At 47.8% G+C, this 19018-nt stretch overlaps 1 protein-coding gene across 1 annotated transcript; it reads left to right on the forward strand.

Annotated features, from left to right (window-relative positions):
- The first annotated feature begins 1535 nt into the window (after positions 1 to 1535).
- LOC140454682 (basic phospholipase A2 PA-9C-like) lies at positions 1536 to 18474 on the forward strand. The gene is made up of 4 exons (XM_072549610.1): positions 1536 to 1617; positions 5420 to 5588; positions 9438 to 9544; positions 18314 to 18474. The coding sequence occupies exons 1-4, from the start codon at positions 1536 to 1538 to the stop codon at positions 18472 to 18474; spliced, it is 519 nt and encodes a 172-aa protein (XP_072405711.1).
- The last annotated feature ends 544 nt before the right edge of the window (positions 18475 to 19018 follow it).

Raw genomic sequence — 19018 nt, forward strand, 5'->3', positions numbered from 1 at the left:
CATTGCCGCAGAGTGCAGTGGAGGCTGGGACACTAAATGTCTTCAAGGCAGAAATTGATAAATTCTTGATGTCACAAGGAATTAAGGGCTACGGGGAGAATGCGGGTAAGTGGAGTTGAAATGTCCATCAGCCATGATTGAATGGTGGAGTGGACTCGATGGGCCAAATGGCCTTACTTCCACTCCTATGTCTTATGGTCTTACCCATTCCCCCACATTTACCCCTGACTAATCCACCTACACTATGGGCAATTTAGCAATTGACCTGTCCTGCACATCTTTGGACTGTGGGAGGAAACCGGAGCACCCAGAGGAAACCCACGCAGACACAGGGAGAATGTGCAAACTCCACACAGACAGTTGCCCGAGGCGGGAATTGAACCCGGGTCCCTGGTGCTGTGAGGCAGCAAAGCTAACCACTGAGCCACCATGCTTCTTTTTTCAGTTCTGGTCTCCCTGTTATAGGAAAGGTGTTGTGAGACTTGAAAGGGTTTAGAAAAGATTTACAAGGATGTTGGAGGGTTTGAGCTGTAGACAGAGGCTGAACAGGCTGGGGCTGTTTTCCCCGGAGCATCAGAGGCTGAGGGGTGACCTTATAGTGGTTTATAAAATCATGAGGGGCATGGATAGGGTGAACAACCAAGATATTCTCCCCTGGGTAAGGGAGCCTGAAACTAGACAGATTTAGGGTGAGAGGGGAAAGATATAAAAGAGACCTAAGGGGCAATTTGTTCACGCAGAGGATGGTACGTGTGTGGAATGAGCTGCCAGAGGAAGTGGTGGAAGATGGTACAATTACAGCATTTAACAGGCATCTGGATGGGTACATGAATAGGAAAGGTTTGGAGGGATATGGGAGATGCTGATAAATGGGACTAGATCAATTTAGGTCGGCATGGACGGGTTGGACCAAAGGATCTGTTTCTGTGCTGTACATCTCTATGACTCTATGACTCACTGATGCCTTCACATCCTCCTGAAGTGGGGCTGTCGGCGTGTTTATTACTCTCCTAAACCTCTCCGGCTATTGCATATGTGCCTTGAAGGCAAGTATCAGTGGGATATTTGACAGTGTAGTGCATCACAACCACTCCCAAACTGTTCCTCACCTAAAATCTCATTGCAAATGATTCCAAGCTCAATCTCAGTAACTTAAGGAACTGCCCCGGTGCTGCTTTACTGGAACATACAGACTTATAGTCTGAGTACCACACTGGTTAGAATATTTACATACTGGTTAACTGGGGAGAGACCATTAATGTCACTGCTGAGTTTGATTGAATGGACTGAGAGCTGTACAGTTGGGTGGTTCTGACTCCTACACATTCTGCCATTGTGACACATTCCATTTGATGTCACTTGTGGGCCATTCGTCAAGACCCTGCCCCACCCCCGTGACAGTGCTGTCACACTTTGGGGAGAACAGTGAGATGTTAGAATGAGTGCCCCAGGGGGACCTTCCCCCTCTTTACTTCTGCAGAGTGAACGTCGGGCAGAAAGACCCCGACAGCGTGATCGAAGGGGCAGAGACGGGGATGAGTCGGACATCGATCTGTCAAAGGAAACGAGAAGTCAAGGAGCCCCTGAACCTCATTGCTCTCCTCCTTCTGTCAGGAGGTCAGTGAGGGGGCAATTAGCAGTTGGAGACCAATTTATAAAGATTGGGATCGTACACAACAGGGATTTGAGTGAAAACTCTTTCCCACAGCAATGCAAGTGCAATCTGAAATGTACTGCCCGATGGAGACAGATTCAGTCATGATTCCAAGGAGAAATTGGATGAGCAGGTCATCAAAGGAAAAATGGGGGAGATGTACTAACTATATTTCTTTTACAGACAGGCAGCCTGAACCTGATGGACTGAATGGCCTCCCTCTACACTCTGCTCTGATTCAGTGATTACAACCAATCCCCACTGCCTTTGAGAAAGTGGTGTGGAGTTATTTATTTACTCTTTGGATAAGACCAGGCCAACATTTATTGACCCTCCCTAATTGCCCCTGGAACTGAGAGGCTTGTGGGACCATTTCAGAGGGCAGTTGCAAGTCAACCACATCGCTATTGGTTAGGAATCAGATGTAGGCCAGACCAGGTAAGGGTGGCAGATTTCCCCTCACTAAAGGGCATCAATGAATAGGTAGGTTTGTAAACAACAATTGACAGTGGTCAGTACAGGTATTAGGTTGGCTTTTTAATTTTAGATCTTATTAAATTCACATTTCACCAGAGTGGGATTTGAACTGACAGACCCCAGCACTTCAACCTGGAGATCTGCCTTACTAGTTCAGCAACATTACCACTACACTGGCAGCTCCCCTGTTTTATTAGCTACAATTGAGTGACTTTTCAGCAGCTATTTCAGAGGGTAGTTAAGACTGAACCACACTGAAGTTGGGTGGAGTCAGATATAGTCCAGACCAGGTAAGGACAGTGGAAACTTCTGCTCAAAGGACACGAGGAATACTGATGGCTTTTTTAAAAAGCACCCATGTCTCCTGATCTTGACAGTGACCCTAGCCTTCTATTCCAGATTTTACATGGCTTTGTGTGTGGGAAGTCATGACTCACAAACATGATTGAATATCTTGAGGCCATAACCAAAAAGATCGATGAGGGCAGAGCAGTATCATAGAATCCTTACAGTGTGGAAACAGGCCATTTGGCCCATTCTGACCCACTTGTCCCTAATTCCTCTAACCCCCAACCTTGCATTTCCCATGGCTAACCTACATATCCCTGGTCACTACAGGCAATTTAGCATGGCAACCCATCTAAACTGCACATCTTTGGACTATGAGAGGAAACTGAAGCAATACCTCGCAGAGACAGGAAGAACATGCAAACTCCAAACAGACAGTCACCCGAGGCTGGAATCAAACCTGGGTCCCTGGTGCTGTGAGGCAGCAGTGTGAGCCACTGAGCTACCAACCACCCTAAATGTTGTCTACATGAACTTTAGTAAAGCATTTGACAAGATTCCACATGGTAGACTGATTAATAAAGTTAGATCACACCGGATTCAGGGTGAGCTTGTCAATTGGATGCAAAATTGACTTGATGATAGGAGACAGGGGATGGTGGTGGAGGGTTCGTTTTTTGGACTGGAGGCCTGTGACCAGCAGTGTTCCACATGGATTGGTGCTGGGTCCACTGTTGTTTGTCATTTACATAGAGTCATAGAGACATACAGCATGGAAACAGACCCTTCAGTCCAACCCGTCCATGCCGACCAGATATCCCAACCCAATCTAGTCCCACCTGCCAGCACCCGGCCCATATCCCTCCAAACCCTTCCTATTCATATACCCATCCAAATGCCTCTTAAATGTTGCAATTGTACCAGCCTCCACCACTTCCTCTGGCAGCTCATTCCATACACGTACCACCCTCTGTGTGAAAAAGTTGCCCCTTAGGTCCCTTTTATATCTTTCCCCTCTCACCCTAAACCTATACCCTCTAGTTCTGGACTCCCCGACCCCAGGGAAAAGACTTTGTCTATTTATCCTATCCATGCCCCTCATAATTTTGTAAACCTCTATAAGGTCACCCTTCAGCCTCCAATGCTCCAGGGAAAACAGACCCAGTCTGTTCAGCCTCTCCCTGTCGCTCAGATCCTCCAACCCTGGCAATATCCATGCAAATCTTTTCTGAACCCTTTCGAGTTTCATAACATCTTTCCGATAGGAAGGAGACCAGAATTGCACGCAATATTCCAACAGTGGCCTAACCAATGTCCTGTACAGCCCCAACATGACCTCCCAACCCCTGTACTCAATACTCTGACCAATAAAGGAAAGCATACCAAACACCTCCTTCACTATCCTATCTACCTGCGACTCCACTTTCAAGGAGCTATGAACCTACACTCCAAGGTCTCTTTGTTCAGCGACACTCCCTAGGACCTTACCATTAAGTGTATAAGTCCTGCTAAGATTTGCTTTCCCAAAATGCAGCACCTCGCATTTATCTGAATTAAACTCCATCTGCCACTTCTCAGCCCATTGGCCCATCTGGTCCAGATCCTGTTATAATATGAAATAAACCTCCTCGCTGTCCACTACACCTCCACTTTTGGTGTCATCTGCAAACTTACTTACATGAATAATTTGGATGAGGATTTAGGAGGCATGGTCAGTAAGTCCGCAATTGACACCAAAATTCATTGTATAGTCAACAGTGAAGAAGGTTATCTAAGATTACAGAGAGATCTTGATCAATTAGGCCAATGGGCTGAAGAGTGGCAGTTGGAGTTTAATTTAGATAAATGCAAGGTAGTACATTTTGGTAAAATGAACAAAGGTGGGACTTATACAGTTAATGATAGGACCCTGGGTAGTTTTGTAGAATAGAGAGACCTACGAATAGTTCATTGAAATTTGCATAACAGGTAGACAGGGTGGTTAAGAAGGTGTTTAGTACATGTGCCTTCATTGATCAGGTCTTTGAGTACAGGATTTGGAACATCATGTCGAGATTGTACAGGATGTTACTTTTGAAATGCTATGTACAGTTCTGGTCACCCTGCATTAGGGAGAATATTATTAAATTGGAGAGGGTTCAGAAAAGATTTACAAGGATGTTGTTGGGACTGGGGGGTTTTAGTTAAAGGGAGAGGCTGAATAGGCTGGGATTTTTTTCACTGGAGCATGAGAGGCTGAGGGGTGACCTTATTTAAGTTTATAAAATTATAAGGGACATGGATAGGTTGAATACCTATGGTCTTTTTTTCCAAGAGTAGGGGTGTTCAAAACTAGAGTGCATGGATTTAAGGTGAGAGGGGAATGATTTGAAAGGGACCTCAGGGGCAACCTTTTCACACAGAGGGTGGTAGGGTGGTACGTGTATGGAATGAGCTGTCAGAGGAAGTGGTGGAGGCTGGTACAATTACAACATTTAAAAGGCATCTGGATGGGTATATGAATAGAAAATGTTTAGAGGGATATGGCCAAACACAGGCAAGTGGGTTAGTTCAGTTTGGAAAACTCGGTCGGCATGGACAAGTTGGACTGAAGGATCTGTTTCAGTGCTGTATTACGCAATGATGAATTAAGTTGAAAAGTGTGGCGCTGGAAAAGCACAGCAGGTCAGGCAGCATCCGAGGAGCAGGAGAATCAACGTTTCAGGCATAAGCCCTTCGTCAGGATGATGAAGGGGTTATGCCCGAAACTTTGCCTCTCCTGCTCCTCGGATGCTGCCTGACCTGCTGTGCTTTTCCAGCGCCACACTCTTGACTCTGACTCTCTAGCATCTACAGTCCTCACTTTCTCCTATGATAAATTGACTTGACAATATTAGTAATGTCCCTCAATTAACCCTCCTCGTTTTGGCAAGATAGTTCAGTGGTTATGCAGAGGCTAGAGGTTCAAGGACATTTTTATGTTGAATTCACTCATTCACTCTGATACTTGTCATTTTGCAGCAACGTTAATTCCCGTTCGGGGCTTTGAGATCGAAGGCAGGAGGATGAGCAATTTTGCCTCTGTGGTGAACTGTGCCATGGAGGGTGCCAACAGCCTGGCTATCTCCAACTATGGCTGCTTCTGTGGGATTGGAGGAACGGGCAACCGGCCTGTTGATGCCATTGACAGGTAATGGGAAGCAATGACATTTATCATGTTGGACTTTATTTCAAAGTGAAAGGAGTATAAAAATAGAGAGGTCTTGTTAAAACTATACAAGACATTGATCAGACCCCAGCTGGAATACTGCAAACAGTTTCAGTCCACTTATTGAATTGTAGAATCCCTTATAGTGTGGAATCAGACCATTTTCCCCCATTGAATCCACACCAACCCTGCAGAGGGGCATCCCATTCAGACCCCCCCCCCACCATTTCCCCTAGCTTGCACATCCCTATGGGCAATCCACTAGCCTGTATGTCGTTGGACTGTGGGCGGAAACCAGACCACCCGGTAGAAATCCCACACAGACTCAGAGAGGACATGCAAACTCCACACAGACAGTCACTCGAGGGTAGAATCGAAACCGGGTCCCTGATGCTGTGAGGCAGCAGTGCTAACCACTGAGCCACCGTGACTTTATCTAAGGAAAGACAAAGTAGCACTGGGGGTAATCCAGAGACGGCTCACCAGATTGATCCCAGGTATGGAGGAGAGGTTGCGTAGGTTGGGCTTGTACTTATTGGAGTCGAGAAGAATGGATTTAGAAAGAACCTTATGGAAATATGCAGGACTCTTGGGAGACTTGATAGAGTAGATGTGAATCAGTTGTATCCCCTTGTGGGGGGCCGTGGACCAGAATGCATCATCTCAGAATAAGAGGTTGTCCATTTAAGACAGTAATGTTGAGGAATCTTTTCTCTAGTGAATCTGTGAAACTCTTTACCACGGAGGGCTGTCGAGGCTGGGTAGTTAAGTATATTTAAGGCGGAGATAGATTTGTTATCAATAGTTACGGGGAAAGGCCAAAAAGTGGATTTGAGGTTAATGTGATCACTTGTGATCTCTTTGAATGGGAGAGCAGACTCAATGGACCAAATGGCCTACATTTACCCCCACGCCTTATGGTCTTACAAGGAACACTTTCTGTTCAGTACAACAACTTGCATTTATGCAGCACCTTTAATGTAATAACTCACCCCCAGGCTCTTGACGAGAAATGTTGTTTAATCGGATTTGACACCCAATCCCATAAGTGGGTGGCCTAAAGTTTGGTCAGAGTGGTAAGTTCAAAGGAAAGAGAGATTTGGGATAGAATTCCAGAGCTTGGGACCTGAGCAAATGAAAACATGTGCTGTAGTTAGATTAGATTACTTACAGTGCGGAAACAGGCCCTTCGGCCCAACAAGTCCATACCGACCCGCAACCCACCCATACCCCTACATGTACCCCCTTTTAACCTAACACTACGGGCAATTTAGCATGGCCAATTCACCTGACCTGCCCATCTTTGGACTGTGGGAGGAAACCGGAGCACCCAGAGGAAACCCACGCAGACACAGGGAGAATGTGCAAACTCCACACAGTCAGTCGCCTGAGGCGGGAATTGAACCTGTGTCTCTGGCGCTGTGAGGCAGCAGTGCTAACCACTGTGCCCCTGTGCCGCCCGCAAATGGAAAGATTAAAATTGGGGCTTCTCAACAGATCAGAATTAGAGCAGCATTGATATCTCAGAGAGTCATTGGTTTGGAGGGGTTTCCAAAGATAGGGAGGGAGTTCGGTTTGAAAGACATACAGGTTAGGTGGATTGGCTATGCTAAATTCCCCTTAGTGTCTGGGGGTTTGCAGACTAGTTGGGTTAGCTATGAGAAATGCGGGGTTACCGGGATGAAGTAAGGAGGTGGGTCCGGGTGGGATGCTTTTCAGAGGGTCAGTGTGGATTTGATGGGCCGAATGGCCTGCTTCCACACTGTCGGGATTCTGTGAACCAATAGATTCTGTGAAAACAAGGACAAGAACATTAAAGTTGGGTCTTGCATTTCTGAGAGCCCAGTAGCTCAGAAAGGGACAGATGTGATAGGGGATTGGGATGGAACTGAGCACAGGGGTAGAAGAGTTTTGGGTGATGTTACAGCCAGTCCTTTCCTTGCCTCGTTCCTCCACTGCACACAAGAAACATTAAACTTATACAGCGAGGGATTTTGCAAATTATATTTCAGACTGTGTGGAGCTCAGTACCAGAGTCAAGTACCAGGATCCTTAAGTTGACAAATAAGGAAGTAGATATTGCAAAAGAACCAAACAAAAATGATGAATAAAACGTATATTTCTTTGTGATAATACACATACAGAAACTCAGAACACACAGGAGAAAGTGAACATTTTTTGAAGAGGGAGGAAGTGAACATTTTTTGAAGAGAGAGGAAGTGAACATTTTTTGTCCATCTCAATCAGGTTCCACCCTCAGCCTTTTCTGCTCCGAAGAAAACAATACCACTCTTTCTAGCCCCTCTCTATAGCTGAATTGCTGCAGACCCAGGCAACATCCTGATAAATATTCCCCACACCTTCTCTATTGCAATTAGGTCGTTCCATGTGTCTGTGTTTTGTATAACAAGCAAATGTTATATTTTTGTTGCTGTAGGCTTTGTCCTTTATTCTTTTCAATGAGTTCAAAATATGTATGTGTGTCTCTGTGTGCATGCATGTGCACCGATATGTGTGCGCACGTGTGTATGTGCATCTGTGTGCATGTATCTGTTGCGTGCATGAGTGCCCACATGTGCATCTATCTGTGCGCATGTGTACATCTACATGTGCGCATGTGTACGTGTGCGCATGTGTATGTGCATCTGTGCACGTGTGCATTTGTTGTGTATATGTGTATATGTGTGCATGTGTTTGCATGCATGTGTGCATCTATGTGTTTGTGTGTGTGTCGGTGTGCATGTCTGTGTACATCTGCTGTGTTTGTGTGTGCATGTGTCTATCTGTATGTGTAAGTGCATCTATGTGCAGTGTGTGTGTGTGTGTATGTGTGTGGAGTTGGGAAGGGGAAGTGACACTTGCCCATTGCAAGACTCTGACTGTGGGGAGCTGCCTCTTGGTTCTGGCTGATGGGGAAATACACCAACTATTAGCCCCACCTACATACAGATTGGAAGATTTACAGATTGGTGAAAAACCCTCATTGTCACACATTTTCTGTGACCCTCAAACTGGAGGAGAGACTTGAACCTGGAGCTCCTGCCCAGAGGCTGTACACACAACAGCCCCACTTTAGAAAGAATTTGATCTGAGGAAAGGGAGGCCGATGCTAATTAAATGCATTGCGACGTTCTCCATCAGATCACCTTCCACCTTGAAACGTTTCTTTCCCATAGTCCCACTGTCGATCAGCTGACAGGGCCATCCCCAAACTTATACACCTTTCCTTGCCAATCACAAAGTTGTCAAACACCAACCTCAGTGTGTGGCTGTTCATCATCTGACAAGCATTGTTTAGATACCCTACAGTATGGAAACAGGCCCAACCAGTCCACACCGACCCTCCGAACACTAACCCACCCAGACCTATTTTCTTCTGACTAATGCACCTAACGCTATGGGCAATTTAGCATGGCCAATTCACCCTGACCTGCACATCTTTGGATTGTGGGAGGAAACCCACACAGACACGGGGAGAACGTGCAAACAGACAGTCACCCGAGGCTGGAATTGAACCTGGAACCCTGTCGCTGTGAGGCAGCAGTGCTAACCACTGAGCCAATGTGCTGCCCTCCTCTTCCCTGTTGGCCCCTTCCAACACCAAATCCATCTCCAAAACCCAAAATTGCTCAAATGAAGTGAGGGTTGAAAGAAAAGACTTTTTGCTATAATCGTCGACTTTGCTCAGAGAGATTTCAGGTCAGTTCTGTAGAGTTGGAAACTCTGTGTAACACTATTCTGGGTACTATTAATCAGATTATTATGACATTCAGTTGCTACAGGAAGACTTGCTTCTGTGAAATAACATCTTCCATTTATTAACCCTCGTAGGTGCTGCTATTTACATGATCAATGTTATGGTGAAGCCATTATCATGGGCTGCTCCATCTGGACCACACTTTATATTTCTCGCTGCTACGATGCTGCCCCCTCATGTGGTGAGTAGAACAATGACCCCCAAACAGATTTGCTCTTAGGAAGATCCATTGCATCTCTATCCTCTCCCTTCCATCAACAGGAGAATGCTGAGTTAGCACAAACCACAGCTCTATTCTGGTTCTCAGAGAGAAGGATCTGGTGAAGAGGCAACAGATAATAGGAAGATATCGGTCATTTTCCAGCTGGCAGAATGATACAAATATGCACGACATGAATTAGTTCTGAGACATAGAGTTCCTTAAGGAATTTGCACAAATGAACTGACAGTGTGGCTGCAAAATTACAAAAAGGTGCTGACTCACACTGGGATAGGGGTCCTCAAGGGACTGACTCACACTGGGATAAAGTTCCTGAAGGTGCTGGCTTATGCTGAGATACAGATCCTGAAGGTGCTGACTCACACTGGGATATAGTTCCTGAAGGTGTTCACTCTCAATGGGATACAGTTCCTGAAGGTGTTCACTCTCACTGGGATACAGTTCCTGAAAGGGCTGACTCTCACTGGGATACAGTTCCTGAAAGTGCTGACTTTCATTGGGATACATATCCTGAAGGTGTTCACTCTCACTGGGATACAGTTCCTGAAAGAATTGACTCTCACTGGGATTCAGATCCAGAAGATGCTGACTCTCACTGGGATATAGTTCCTGAAGGTGCTGACTCTCACTGGGATACAGTTCCTGATGGTGCTGACTCTCATTGGGATACAGTTCCTGAAGATGCTAACTCTCACTGGGACACGGATCCTGATGGCGCTGACTCTCACTGGGATACAGTTCCTGAAGGTGCTGACTCTGACTGGGATACAGTTCCTGAAGGTGCTGACTCTAACTGGGATACAGATCCTGATGGCGCTGACTCTCACTGGGATACAGTTCCTGAAGGGGCTGACTCTCACTGGGATACAGATCCTGAAGGGGCTGACTATCACTGGGATACGGATCCTGATGGCGCTGACTCTCACTGGGATACAGTTCCTGAAGGGGCTGACTCTCACTGGGATACAGATCCTGAAGGGGCTGACTATCACTGGGATACGGGTCCTGATGGCGCTGACTCTCACTGGGATACAGTTCCTGAAGATGCTGACTCTCACCGGGATACAGATCCTGAAGGTGCTGACTATCACTGGAATACTGATCCTGTAGGGGTTGACTCTCACTGGGATACAGTTCCTGAAAGAACTGACTCACACTGGGATAGAGTTCCTGAAGGTGCTGACTCTCACTGGGATACAGTTCCTGAAGGTGCTGACTCTCACTGGGATACAGTTCCTGATGGTGCTGACTCTCACTGGGATACAGTTCCTGAAGGGGCTGACTCTCACTGGGATACAGTTCCTGAAGATGCTGACTCTCACTGGGATACAGTTCCTGAAGGGGCTGACTCTCACTGGGATACAGTTCCTGAAGATGCTGACTCTCACTGGGATACAGTTCCTGAAGGGGCTGACTCTCACTGGGATACAGTTCCTGAAGATGCTGACTCTCACTGGGATACAGTTCCTGAAGGGGCTGACTCTCACTGGGATACAGTTCCTGAAGGGGCTGACTCTCACTGAGATACAGATCCTGAAGGGGCTGACTCTCACTGGGATACAGATCCTGAAGGGCTGACTCTCACTGGGATACAGTTCCTGAAGGGGCTGACTCTCACTGGGATACAGATCCTGAAGGGGCTGACTCTCACTGGGATACAGATCCTGAAGGGCTGACTCTCACTGGGATACAGTTCCTGAAGGGGCTGACTCACACTGAGATACAGATCCTGAAGGGGCTGACTCTCACTGGGATACAGTTCCTGAAGGGGCTGACTCTCACTGGGATACAGATCCTGAAGGGGCTGACTCTCACTGAGACACAGTTCCTAAAGGTGTTGACTCTCATTGGGATACAGTTCCTAAAGGTGTTCACTCTCACTGGGATACAGTTCCTGAAGGGGCTGACTCTCACTGGGATACAGTTCCTGAAGGGGCTCACTCACACTGAGATACAGTTCCTGAAGATGCTGAATCTCACTGGGATACAGTTCCTGAAGGGGCTGACTCTCACTGGGATACAGTTCCTGAAGGGGCTGACTCTCACTGGGATGCAGTTCCTGAAGGGGCTGACTCACACTGAGATACAGTTCCTGAAGGGGCTGACTCTCAGTGGGATACAGTTCCTGAAGGGGCTGACTCTCATTGGGATAGAGTTCCTGAAGGTGCTGACTCTCACTGAGATACAGTTCCTGAAGGGGCTGACTCTCAGTGGGATACAGTTCCTGAAGGGGCTGACTCTCATTGGGATACAGTTCCTGAAGGTGCTGACTCTCACTGAGATACAGTTCCTGAAGGGGCTGACTCTCACTGGGATACAGTTCCTGAAGGTGCTGACTCTCACTGGGATACAGTTCCTGAAGGGGCTGACTCTCACTGGGACACAGTTCCTGAAGGGGCTGACTCTCACTGGGATACAGTTCTTGAAGGGGCTGACTATCACTGGGATACAGTTCCTGAAGGGGCTGACTCTCACTGGGATACAGTTCCTGAAGGGGCTGACTCACACTGGGATACAGATCCTGAAGGTGCTGACTATCACTGGGATACAGTTCCTGAAGGGGCTGACTCTCACTGGGATACAGTTCCTGAAGGGGCTGACTCTCACTGGGATACAGATCCTGAAGGGCTGACTCTCACTGGGATACAGTTCCTGAAGGGGCTGACTCACACTGAGATACAGATCCTGAAGGGGCTGACTCTCACTGGGATACAGATCCTGAAGGGGCTGACTCTCACTGAGACACAGTTCCTAAAGGTGTTGACTCTCATTGGGATACAGTTCCTAAAGGTGTTCACTCTCACTGGGATACAGTTCCTGAAGGGGCTGACTCTCACTGGGATACAGTTCCTGAAGGGGCTGACTCTCAGTGGGATACAGTTCCTGAAGGGGCTGACTCTCACTGGGATACAGTTCCTGAAGGGGCTGACTCTCACTGGGATACAGTTCCTGAAGGGGCTGACTCTCACTGGGATGCAGTTCCTGAAGGGGCTGACTCACACTGAGATACAGTTCCTGAAGGGGCTGACTCTCAGTGGGATACAGTTCCTGAAGGGGCTGACTCTCATTGGGATAGAGTTCCTGAAGGTGCTGACTCTCACTGAGATACAGTTCCTGAAGGGGCTGACTCTCAGTGGGATACAGTTCCTGAAGGGGCTGACTCTCATTGGGATACAGTTCCTGAAGGTGCTGACTCTCACTGAGATACAGTTCCTGAAGGGGCTGACTCTCACTGGGATACAGTTCCTGAAGGTGCTGACTCTCACTGGGATACAGTTCCTGAAGGGGCTGACTCTCACTGGGACACAGTTCCTGAAGGGGCTGACTCTCACTGGGATACAGTTCTTGAAGGGGCTGACTATCACTGGGATACAGTTCCTGAAGGGGCTGACTCTCACTGGGATACAGTTCCTGAAGGGGCTGACTCACACTGGGATACAGATCCTGAAGGTGCTGACTATCACTGGGATACAGTTCCTGAAGGGGCTGACTCTCACTGGGATACAGTTCCTGAAGGGGCTGACTCTCACTGGGATACAGTTCCTGAAGGGGCTGACTCTCAGTGGGATACAGTTCCTGAAGGGGCTGACTCTCATTGGGATAGAGTTCCTGAAGGTGCTGACTCTCACTGAGATACAGTTCCTGAAGGGGCTGACTCTCAGTGGGATACAGTTCCTGAAGGGGCTGACTCTCATTGGGATACAGTTCCTGAAGGTGCTGACTCTCACTGAGATACAGTTCCTGAAGGGGCTGACTCTCACTGGGATACAGTTCCTGAAGGTGCTGACTCTCACTGGGATACAGTTCCTGAAGGGGCTGACTCTCACTGGGACACAGTTCCTGAAGGGGCTGACTCTCACTGGGATACAGTTCTTGAAGGGGCTGACTATCACTGGGATACAGTTCCTGAAGGGGCTGACTCTCACTGGGATACAGTTCCTGAAGGGGCTGACTCACACTGGGATACAGATCCTGAAGGTGCTGACTATCACTGGGATACAGTTCCTGAAGGGGCTGACTCTCACTGGGATACAGTTCCTGAAGGGGCTGACTCTCACTGGGATACAGTTCCTGAAGGGGCTGACTATCACTGGGATACAGTTCCTGAAGGGGCTGACTCTCACTGGGATACAGTTCCTGAAGGGGCTGACTCACACTGGGATACAGTTCCTGAAGGGGCTGACTCTCACTGGGATACAGATCCTGAAGGGGCTGACTCTCACTGGGATACAGTTCCTGAAGGGGCTGACTCTCACTGAGATACAGATCCTGAAGGGGCTGACTCTCACTGGGATACAGTTCCTGAAAGGGCTGACTCTCACTGGGATACAGTTCCTGAAGGGGCTGTCACTCACTGGGATACAGTTCCTGTAGGGGCTGACTCACACTGGGATACAGTTCCTGAAGGGGCTGTCTCTCACTGGGATACAGTTCCTGAAGGGGCTGACTCTCACTGCGATACAGATCCTGAAGGGGCTGACTCTCACTGGGATACAGTTCTTGAAGGGGCTGACTCTCACTGGGATACAGATCCTGAAGGGGCTGACTCTCACTGGGATACAGTTCCTGAAGGGGCTGACTCACACTGAGATACAGATCCTGAAGGGGCTGACTCTCACTGGGATACAGTTCCTGAAGGGGCTGACTCTCACTTGGATACAGATCCTGAAGGCGCTGACTCTCACTGAGACACAGTTCCTAAAGGTGTTGACTCTCAATGGTGATACAGTTCCTAAAGGTGTTCACTCTCACTGGGATACAGTTCCTGAAGGGGCTGACTCTCACTGGGATACAGTTCCTGAAGGGGCTGACTCTCAGTGGGATACAGTTCCTGAAGGGGCTGACTCTCACTGGGATACAGTTCCTGAAGGGGTTGACTCTCACTGGGATACAGTTCCTGAAGGGGCTGACTCACACTGAGATACAGTTCCTGAAGGGGCTGACTATCACTGGGATACAGTTCCTGAAGGGGCTGACTCTCACTGGGATACAGTTCCTGAAGGGGCTGACTCACACTGAGATACAGTTCCTGAAGGGGCTGACTCTCACTGGGATACAGTTCTTGAAGGGGCTGACTATCACTGGGATACAGTTCCTGAAGGGGCTGACTCACACTGGGATACAGATCCTGAAGGTGCTGACTATCACTGGGATACAGTTCCTGAAGGGGCTGACTCTCACTGGGATACAGTTCCTGAAGGGGCTGACTCTCACTGGGATACAGTTCCTGAAGGGGCTGACTATCACTGGGATACAGTTCCTGAAGGGGCTGACTCTCACTGGGATACAGTTCCTGAAGGGGCTGACTCACACTGGGATACAGTTCCTGAAGGGGCTGACTCTCACTGGGATACAGATCCTGAAGGTGCTGACTATCACTGGGATACAGTTCCTGAAGGGGCTGACTCTCACTGGGATACAGTTCCTGAAGGGGCTGACTCTCACTGGGATACAGTTCCTGAAGGGGCTGACTCTCACTGAGATACAGATCCTGAAGGGGCTGACTCTCACTGGGATACAGTTCCTGAAAGGGCTGACTCTCACTGGGATACAGTTCCTGAAGGGGCTGTCACTCACTGGGATACAGTTCCTGAAGGGGCTGACTCACACTGGGATACAGTTCCTGAAGGGGCTGTCTCTCACTGGGATACAGTTCCTGAAGGGGCTGACTCTCACTGAGATACAGTTCCTGAAGGGGCTGTCTCTCACTGGGATACAGTTCCTGAAAGGGCTGACTCTCACTGGGATACAGTTCCTGAAGGGGCTGTCTCTCACTGGGATACAGTTCCTGAAGGGGCTGACTCACACTGGGATACAGTTCCTGAAGGGGCTGTCTCTCACTGGGATACAGTTCCTGAAGGGGCTGACTCTCACTGCGATACAGATCCTGAAGGGGCTGACTCTCACTGGGATACAGTTCTTGAAGGGGCTGACTCTCACTGGGATACAGATCCTGAAGGGGCTGACTCTCACTGGGATACAGTTCCTGAAGGGGCTGACTCACACTGAGATACAGATCCTGAAGGGGCTGACTCTCACTGGGATACAGTTCCTGAAGGGGCTGACTCTCACTTGGATACAGATCCTGAAGGCGCTGACTCTCACTGAGACACAGTTCCTAAAGGTGTTGACTCTCAGTGGGATACAGTTCCTAAAGGTGTTCACTCTCTCTGGGATACAGTTCCTGAAGGGGCTGACTCTCACTGGGATACAGTTCCTGAAGGGGCTGACTCTCAGTGGGATACAGTTCCTGAAGGGGCTGACTCTCACTGGGATACAGTTCCTGAAGGGGCTGACTCTCACTGGGATACAGTTCCTGAAGGGGCTGACTCACACTGAGATACAGTTCCTGAAGGGGCTGACTATCACTGGGATACAGTTCCTGAAGGGGCTGACTCTCACTGGGATACAGTTCCTGAAGGGGCTGACTCACACTGAGATACAGTTCCTGAAGGGGCTGACTATCACTGGGATACAGTTCCTGAAGGGGCTGACTCTCACTGGGATACAGATCCTGAAGGGGCTGACTCTCAGTGGGATACAGTTCCTGAAGGGGCTGACTCTCAGTGGGATACAGTTCCTGAAGGGGCTGACTCTCACTGGGATACAGTTCCTGAAGGGGCTGACTCTCAGTGGGATACAGTTCCTGAAGGGGCTGACTCTCACTGAGATACAGTTCCTGAAGGGGCTGACTCTCACTGGGATACAGTTCCTGAAGGGGCTGACTCTCAGTGGGATACAGTTCCTGAAGGGGCTGACTCTCACTGAGATACAGTTCCTGAAGGGGCTGACTATCACTGGGATACAGTTCCTGAAGGGGCTGACTCTCAGTGGGATACAGTTCCTGAAGGGGCTGACTCTCAGTGGGATACAGTTCCTGAAGGGGCTGACTCTCTGTGGGATACAGTTCCTGAAGGGGCTGACTCTCACTGGGATACAGGTCCTGAAGGGGCTGACTCTCACTGGGATACAGATCCTGAAGGGGCTGACTCTCACTGGGATACAGTTCCTGAAGGGGCTGACTCACACTGGGATACAGTTCCTGAAGGGGCTGACTCTCACTGGGATACAGTTCCTGAAGGGGCTGACTCACACTGAGATACAGTTCCTGAAGATGCTGACTCTCACTGGGATACAGATCCTGAAGGGGCTGACATCTTACTGGGGGAAACACATTATAATAAGTTTAACTCTAATACAAAGATTACATTCAGACAAAATATCCTTCACTTGTAAAATTAAAACTACACATGTACAATGGCACAGCTATAGTTGCAATTTCTTGATAAGGGCAAATAAACCGGGATGTTTCCAGCTGTGCCTTCTTCAAAAGGAGCCAAAATCTTGAAAGGAGTCAAAATGGTCCTCACAGTCCTGTAGCTGTAACTCCAGGACATTGGAGCATTGTCCTTGTTCACAATCCCATGGTGCACCTCTTTGACAAGCGAAGCTCAGCAAAGTCACATGATATAAAAGTATTAACATCTGCATTGGTCAGAGTTAAGCAGAATAACAACACTAGATTAATTGACAAATACGCTGAGTACAGCTAAACGATATCAACCATGATGTGGAGGTGCTGATGTTGGACTGGGGTGTACAAAATTAAAAATCACACAACACCAGGTTATACTGCAACAAGTTTATTTGGAAGCACTAGCTTTTGGAGTGCTGCTCCTGTGATGAAGGATCAGTGCTCTGAAAGCTAGTGCTTCCAAATAAACCTGGTGTTGTGTGATATTTTAGCTATATCAATCATGAAATATTAATTTTCTGACTAATTCTATACCTGGTCTTGCCAATGACAGCTACATCCATTAAACAAATGAAGTGAAGGTGATTATCCAATACCTCATTCTGAAAGCTTCATCTGAATCTACCTGCATCATAATTTCGGGCAGCATATTCCAAATCCTCACTGCACATCGTGTGAAAAACCTCACTCTATCTACTTCTTTCGCTAGCCACCGTCTTCTCTGAACGTCTAACCTTCTATACATAGTATTTGTATCACTATCTTTCTGCCTCAATCTTTTGTGATTTTGAACAAGCCGATCAAATCTGAATATTCTCAGATGAGAACAACTTCTCCCATCTATTCAGAAAACTATCGTCTTTCATCCCTGCAACCATTTTCATAAATCCTTTGTACATCCTCTGTGTTACCTTTATATTTGAAAAGTTATTGAGTGGGATGAACATCATTGGCAAGGTTGGTGAAATTACCATCTACTCCCTTCACCCTCCTGAAATGTGGTGTCTGGAATTGGGCACAATTAGAATCGGATATTCTAATAGCCTCGGGCAGCCTCGGGCGACTGTCTGTGTGGAGTTTGCACATTCTCCCCATGTCAACGTGGGTTTCCTCTGGATGCTCCAGTTTCCTCCCATAGTCCAGGTCAGGTGGATTGGCCATGCTAAGTTGCCCATAGTGTTAGGTGCATTAGGCCAAGGGAAATGGGTCTGGGTGGTTTACTCTCACAGGGTCAGTGTGGACTTGTTGGGCCAAAGGGCCTGTTTCCATATTGTAGGGAATCTATTCTATTCTAGTTGGGATGCTCTTTGGAGGGTCAGTGTGCCCTCAATGGGCTGAATGGCCTATGGGGATTCAACAGAAAAAGAAGGGTAATTGGGGATTATCAAGAAACACTCATCTCGCTGGTGATGTCCACTGATCATGACAGAATCAATCTGGGCAAAAGTAGACATTGATGATCTCCTCTTTTACAGGTGGATCATGGTTAACATGGTTTCCATGTGTTAACAAGCTGTGTGAGTGTGACCTGACAGCTGTCAAGTGTTTCAGAAAGCATTCTGATGAATTCAACCAAAGTTTCGTGCATTACAACCAAGACCTGTGTCGGACCAGCCCTCAGTCCAACATAAGGTGATGGAAATGTGAAACCCATCGCCAAGCTTCTTTCCAATGAACTGTTCCTTGTCTAATTGATGGGATTTATCTTCCATGGTCTCACTGATTTTTTTGGTCACTGAGTGGCTCTTCTATTGAATTTTGTTGCTGTTTTCAGTTTTAATTCATTTGCTATGTGATTCTGATTAAATAAAATGCAGGATGGTAGTCTCTGCTGGTTTTACTGATTGGAGAGGGCATTGCTGGGTGCTAGGATGTGTCTTCATAACTGGCACAGAAATCAACCTCAACTCAGGTTATCCCTGGGGGAGGCACCATTCCTGAAGGGGCTGACTCTCACTGGGATACAGTTCCTGAAGATGCTGACTCTGACTGGGATTCAGTTCCTGAATGGACTGACTCTCACTAGGATACAGTTTCTGAAGGTGCTAACTCTCACGAGGACACAGATCCTGAAGGACCTGACTCTCACTGGGATACAGTTCCTGATGATGCTGACCCTCATTGGGATACTGTTTCTGAAGGTGCTGAATCTCACTGGGACACAGTTTCTGAAAGTGGTG

This window comes from Chiloscyllium punctatum, chromosome 29, assembly GCF_047496795.1.
Source record: "Chiloscyllium punctatum isolate Juve2018m chromosome 29, sChiPun1.3, whole genome shotgun sequence".
Classification (NCBI taxonomy): Eukaryota; Metazoa; Chordata; class Chondrichthyes; order Orectolobiformes; family Hemiscylliidae; genus Chiloscyllium; species Chiloscyllium punctatum.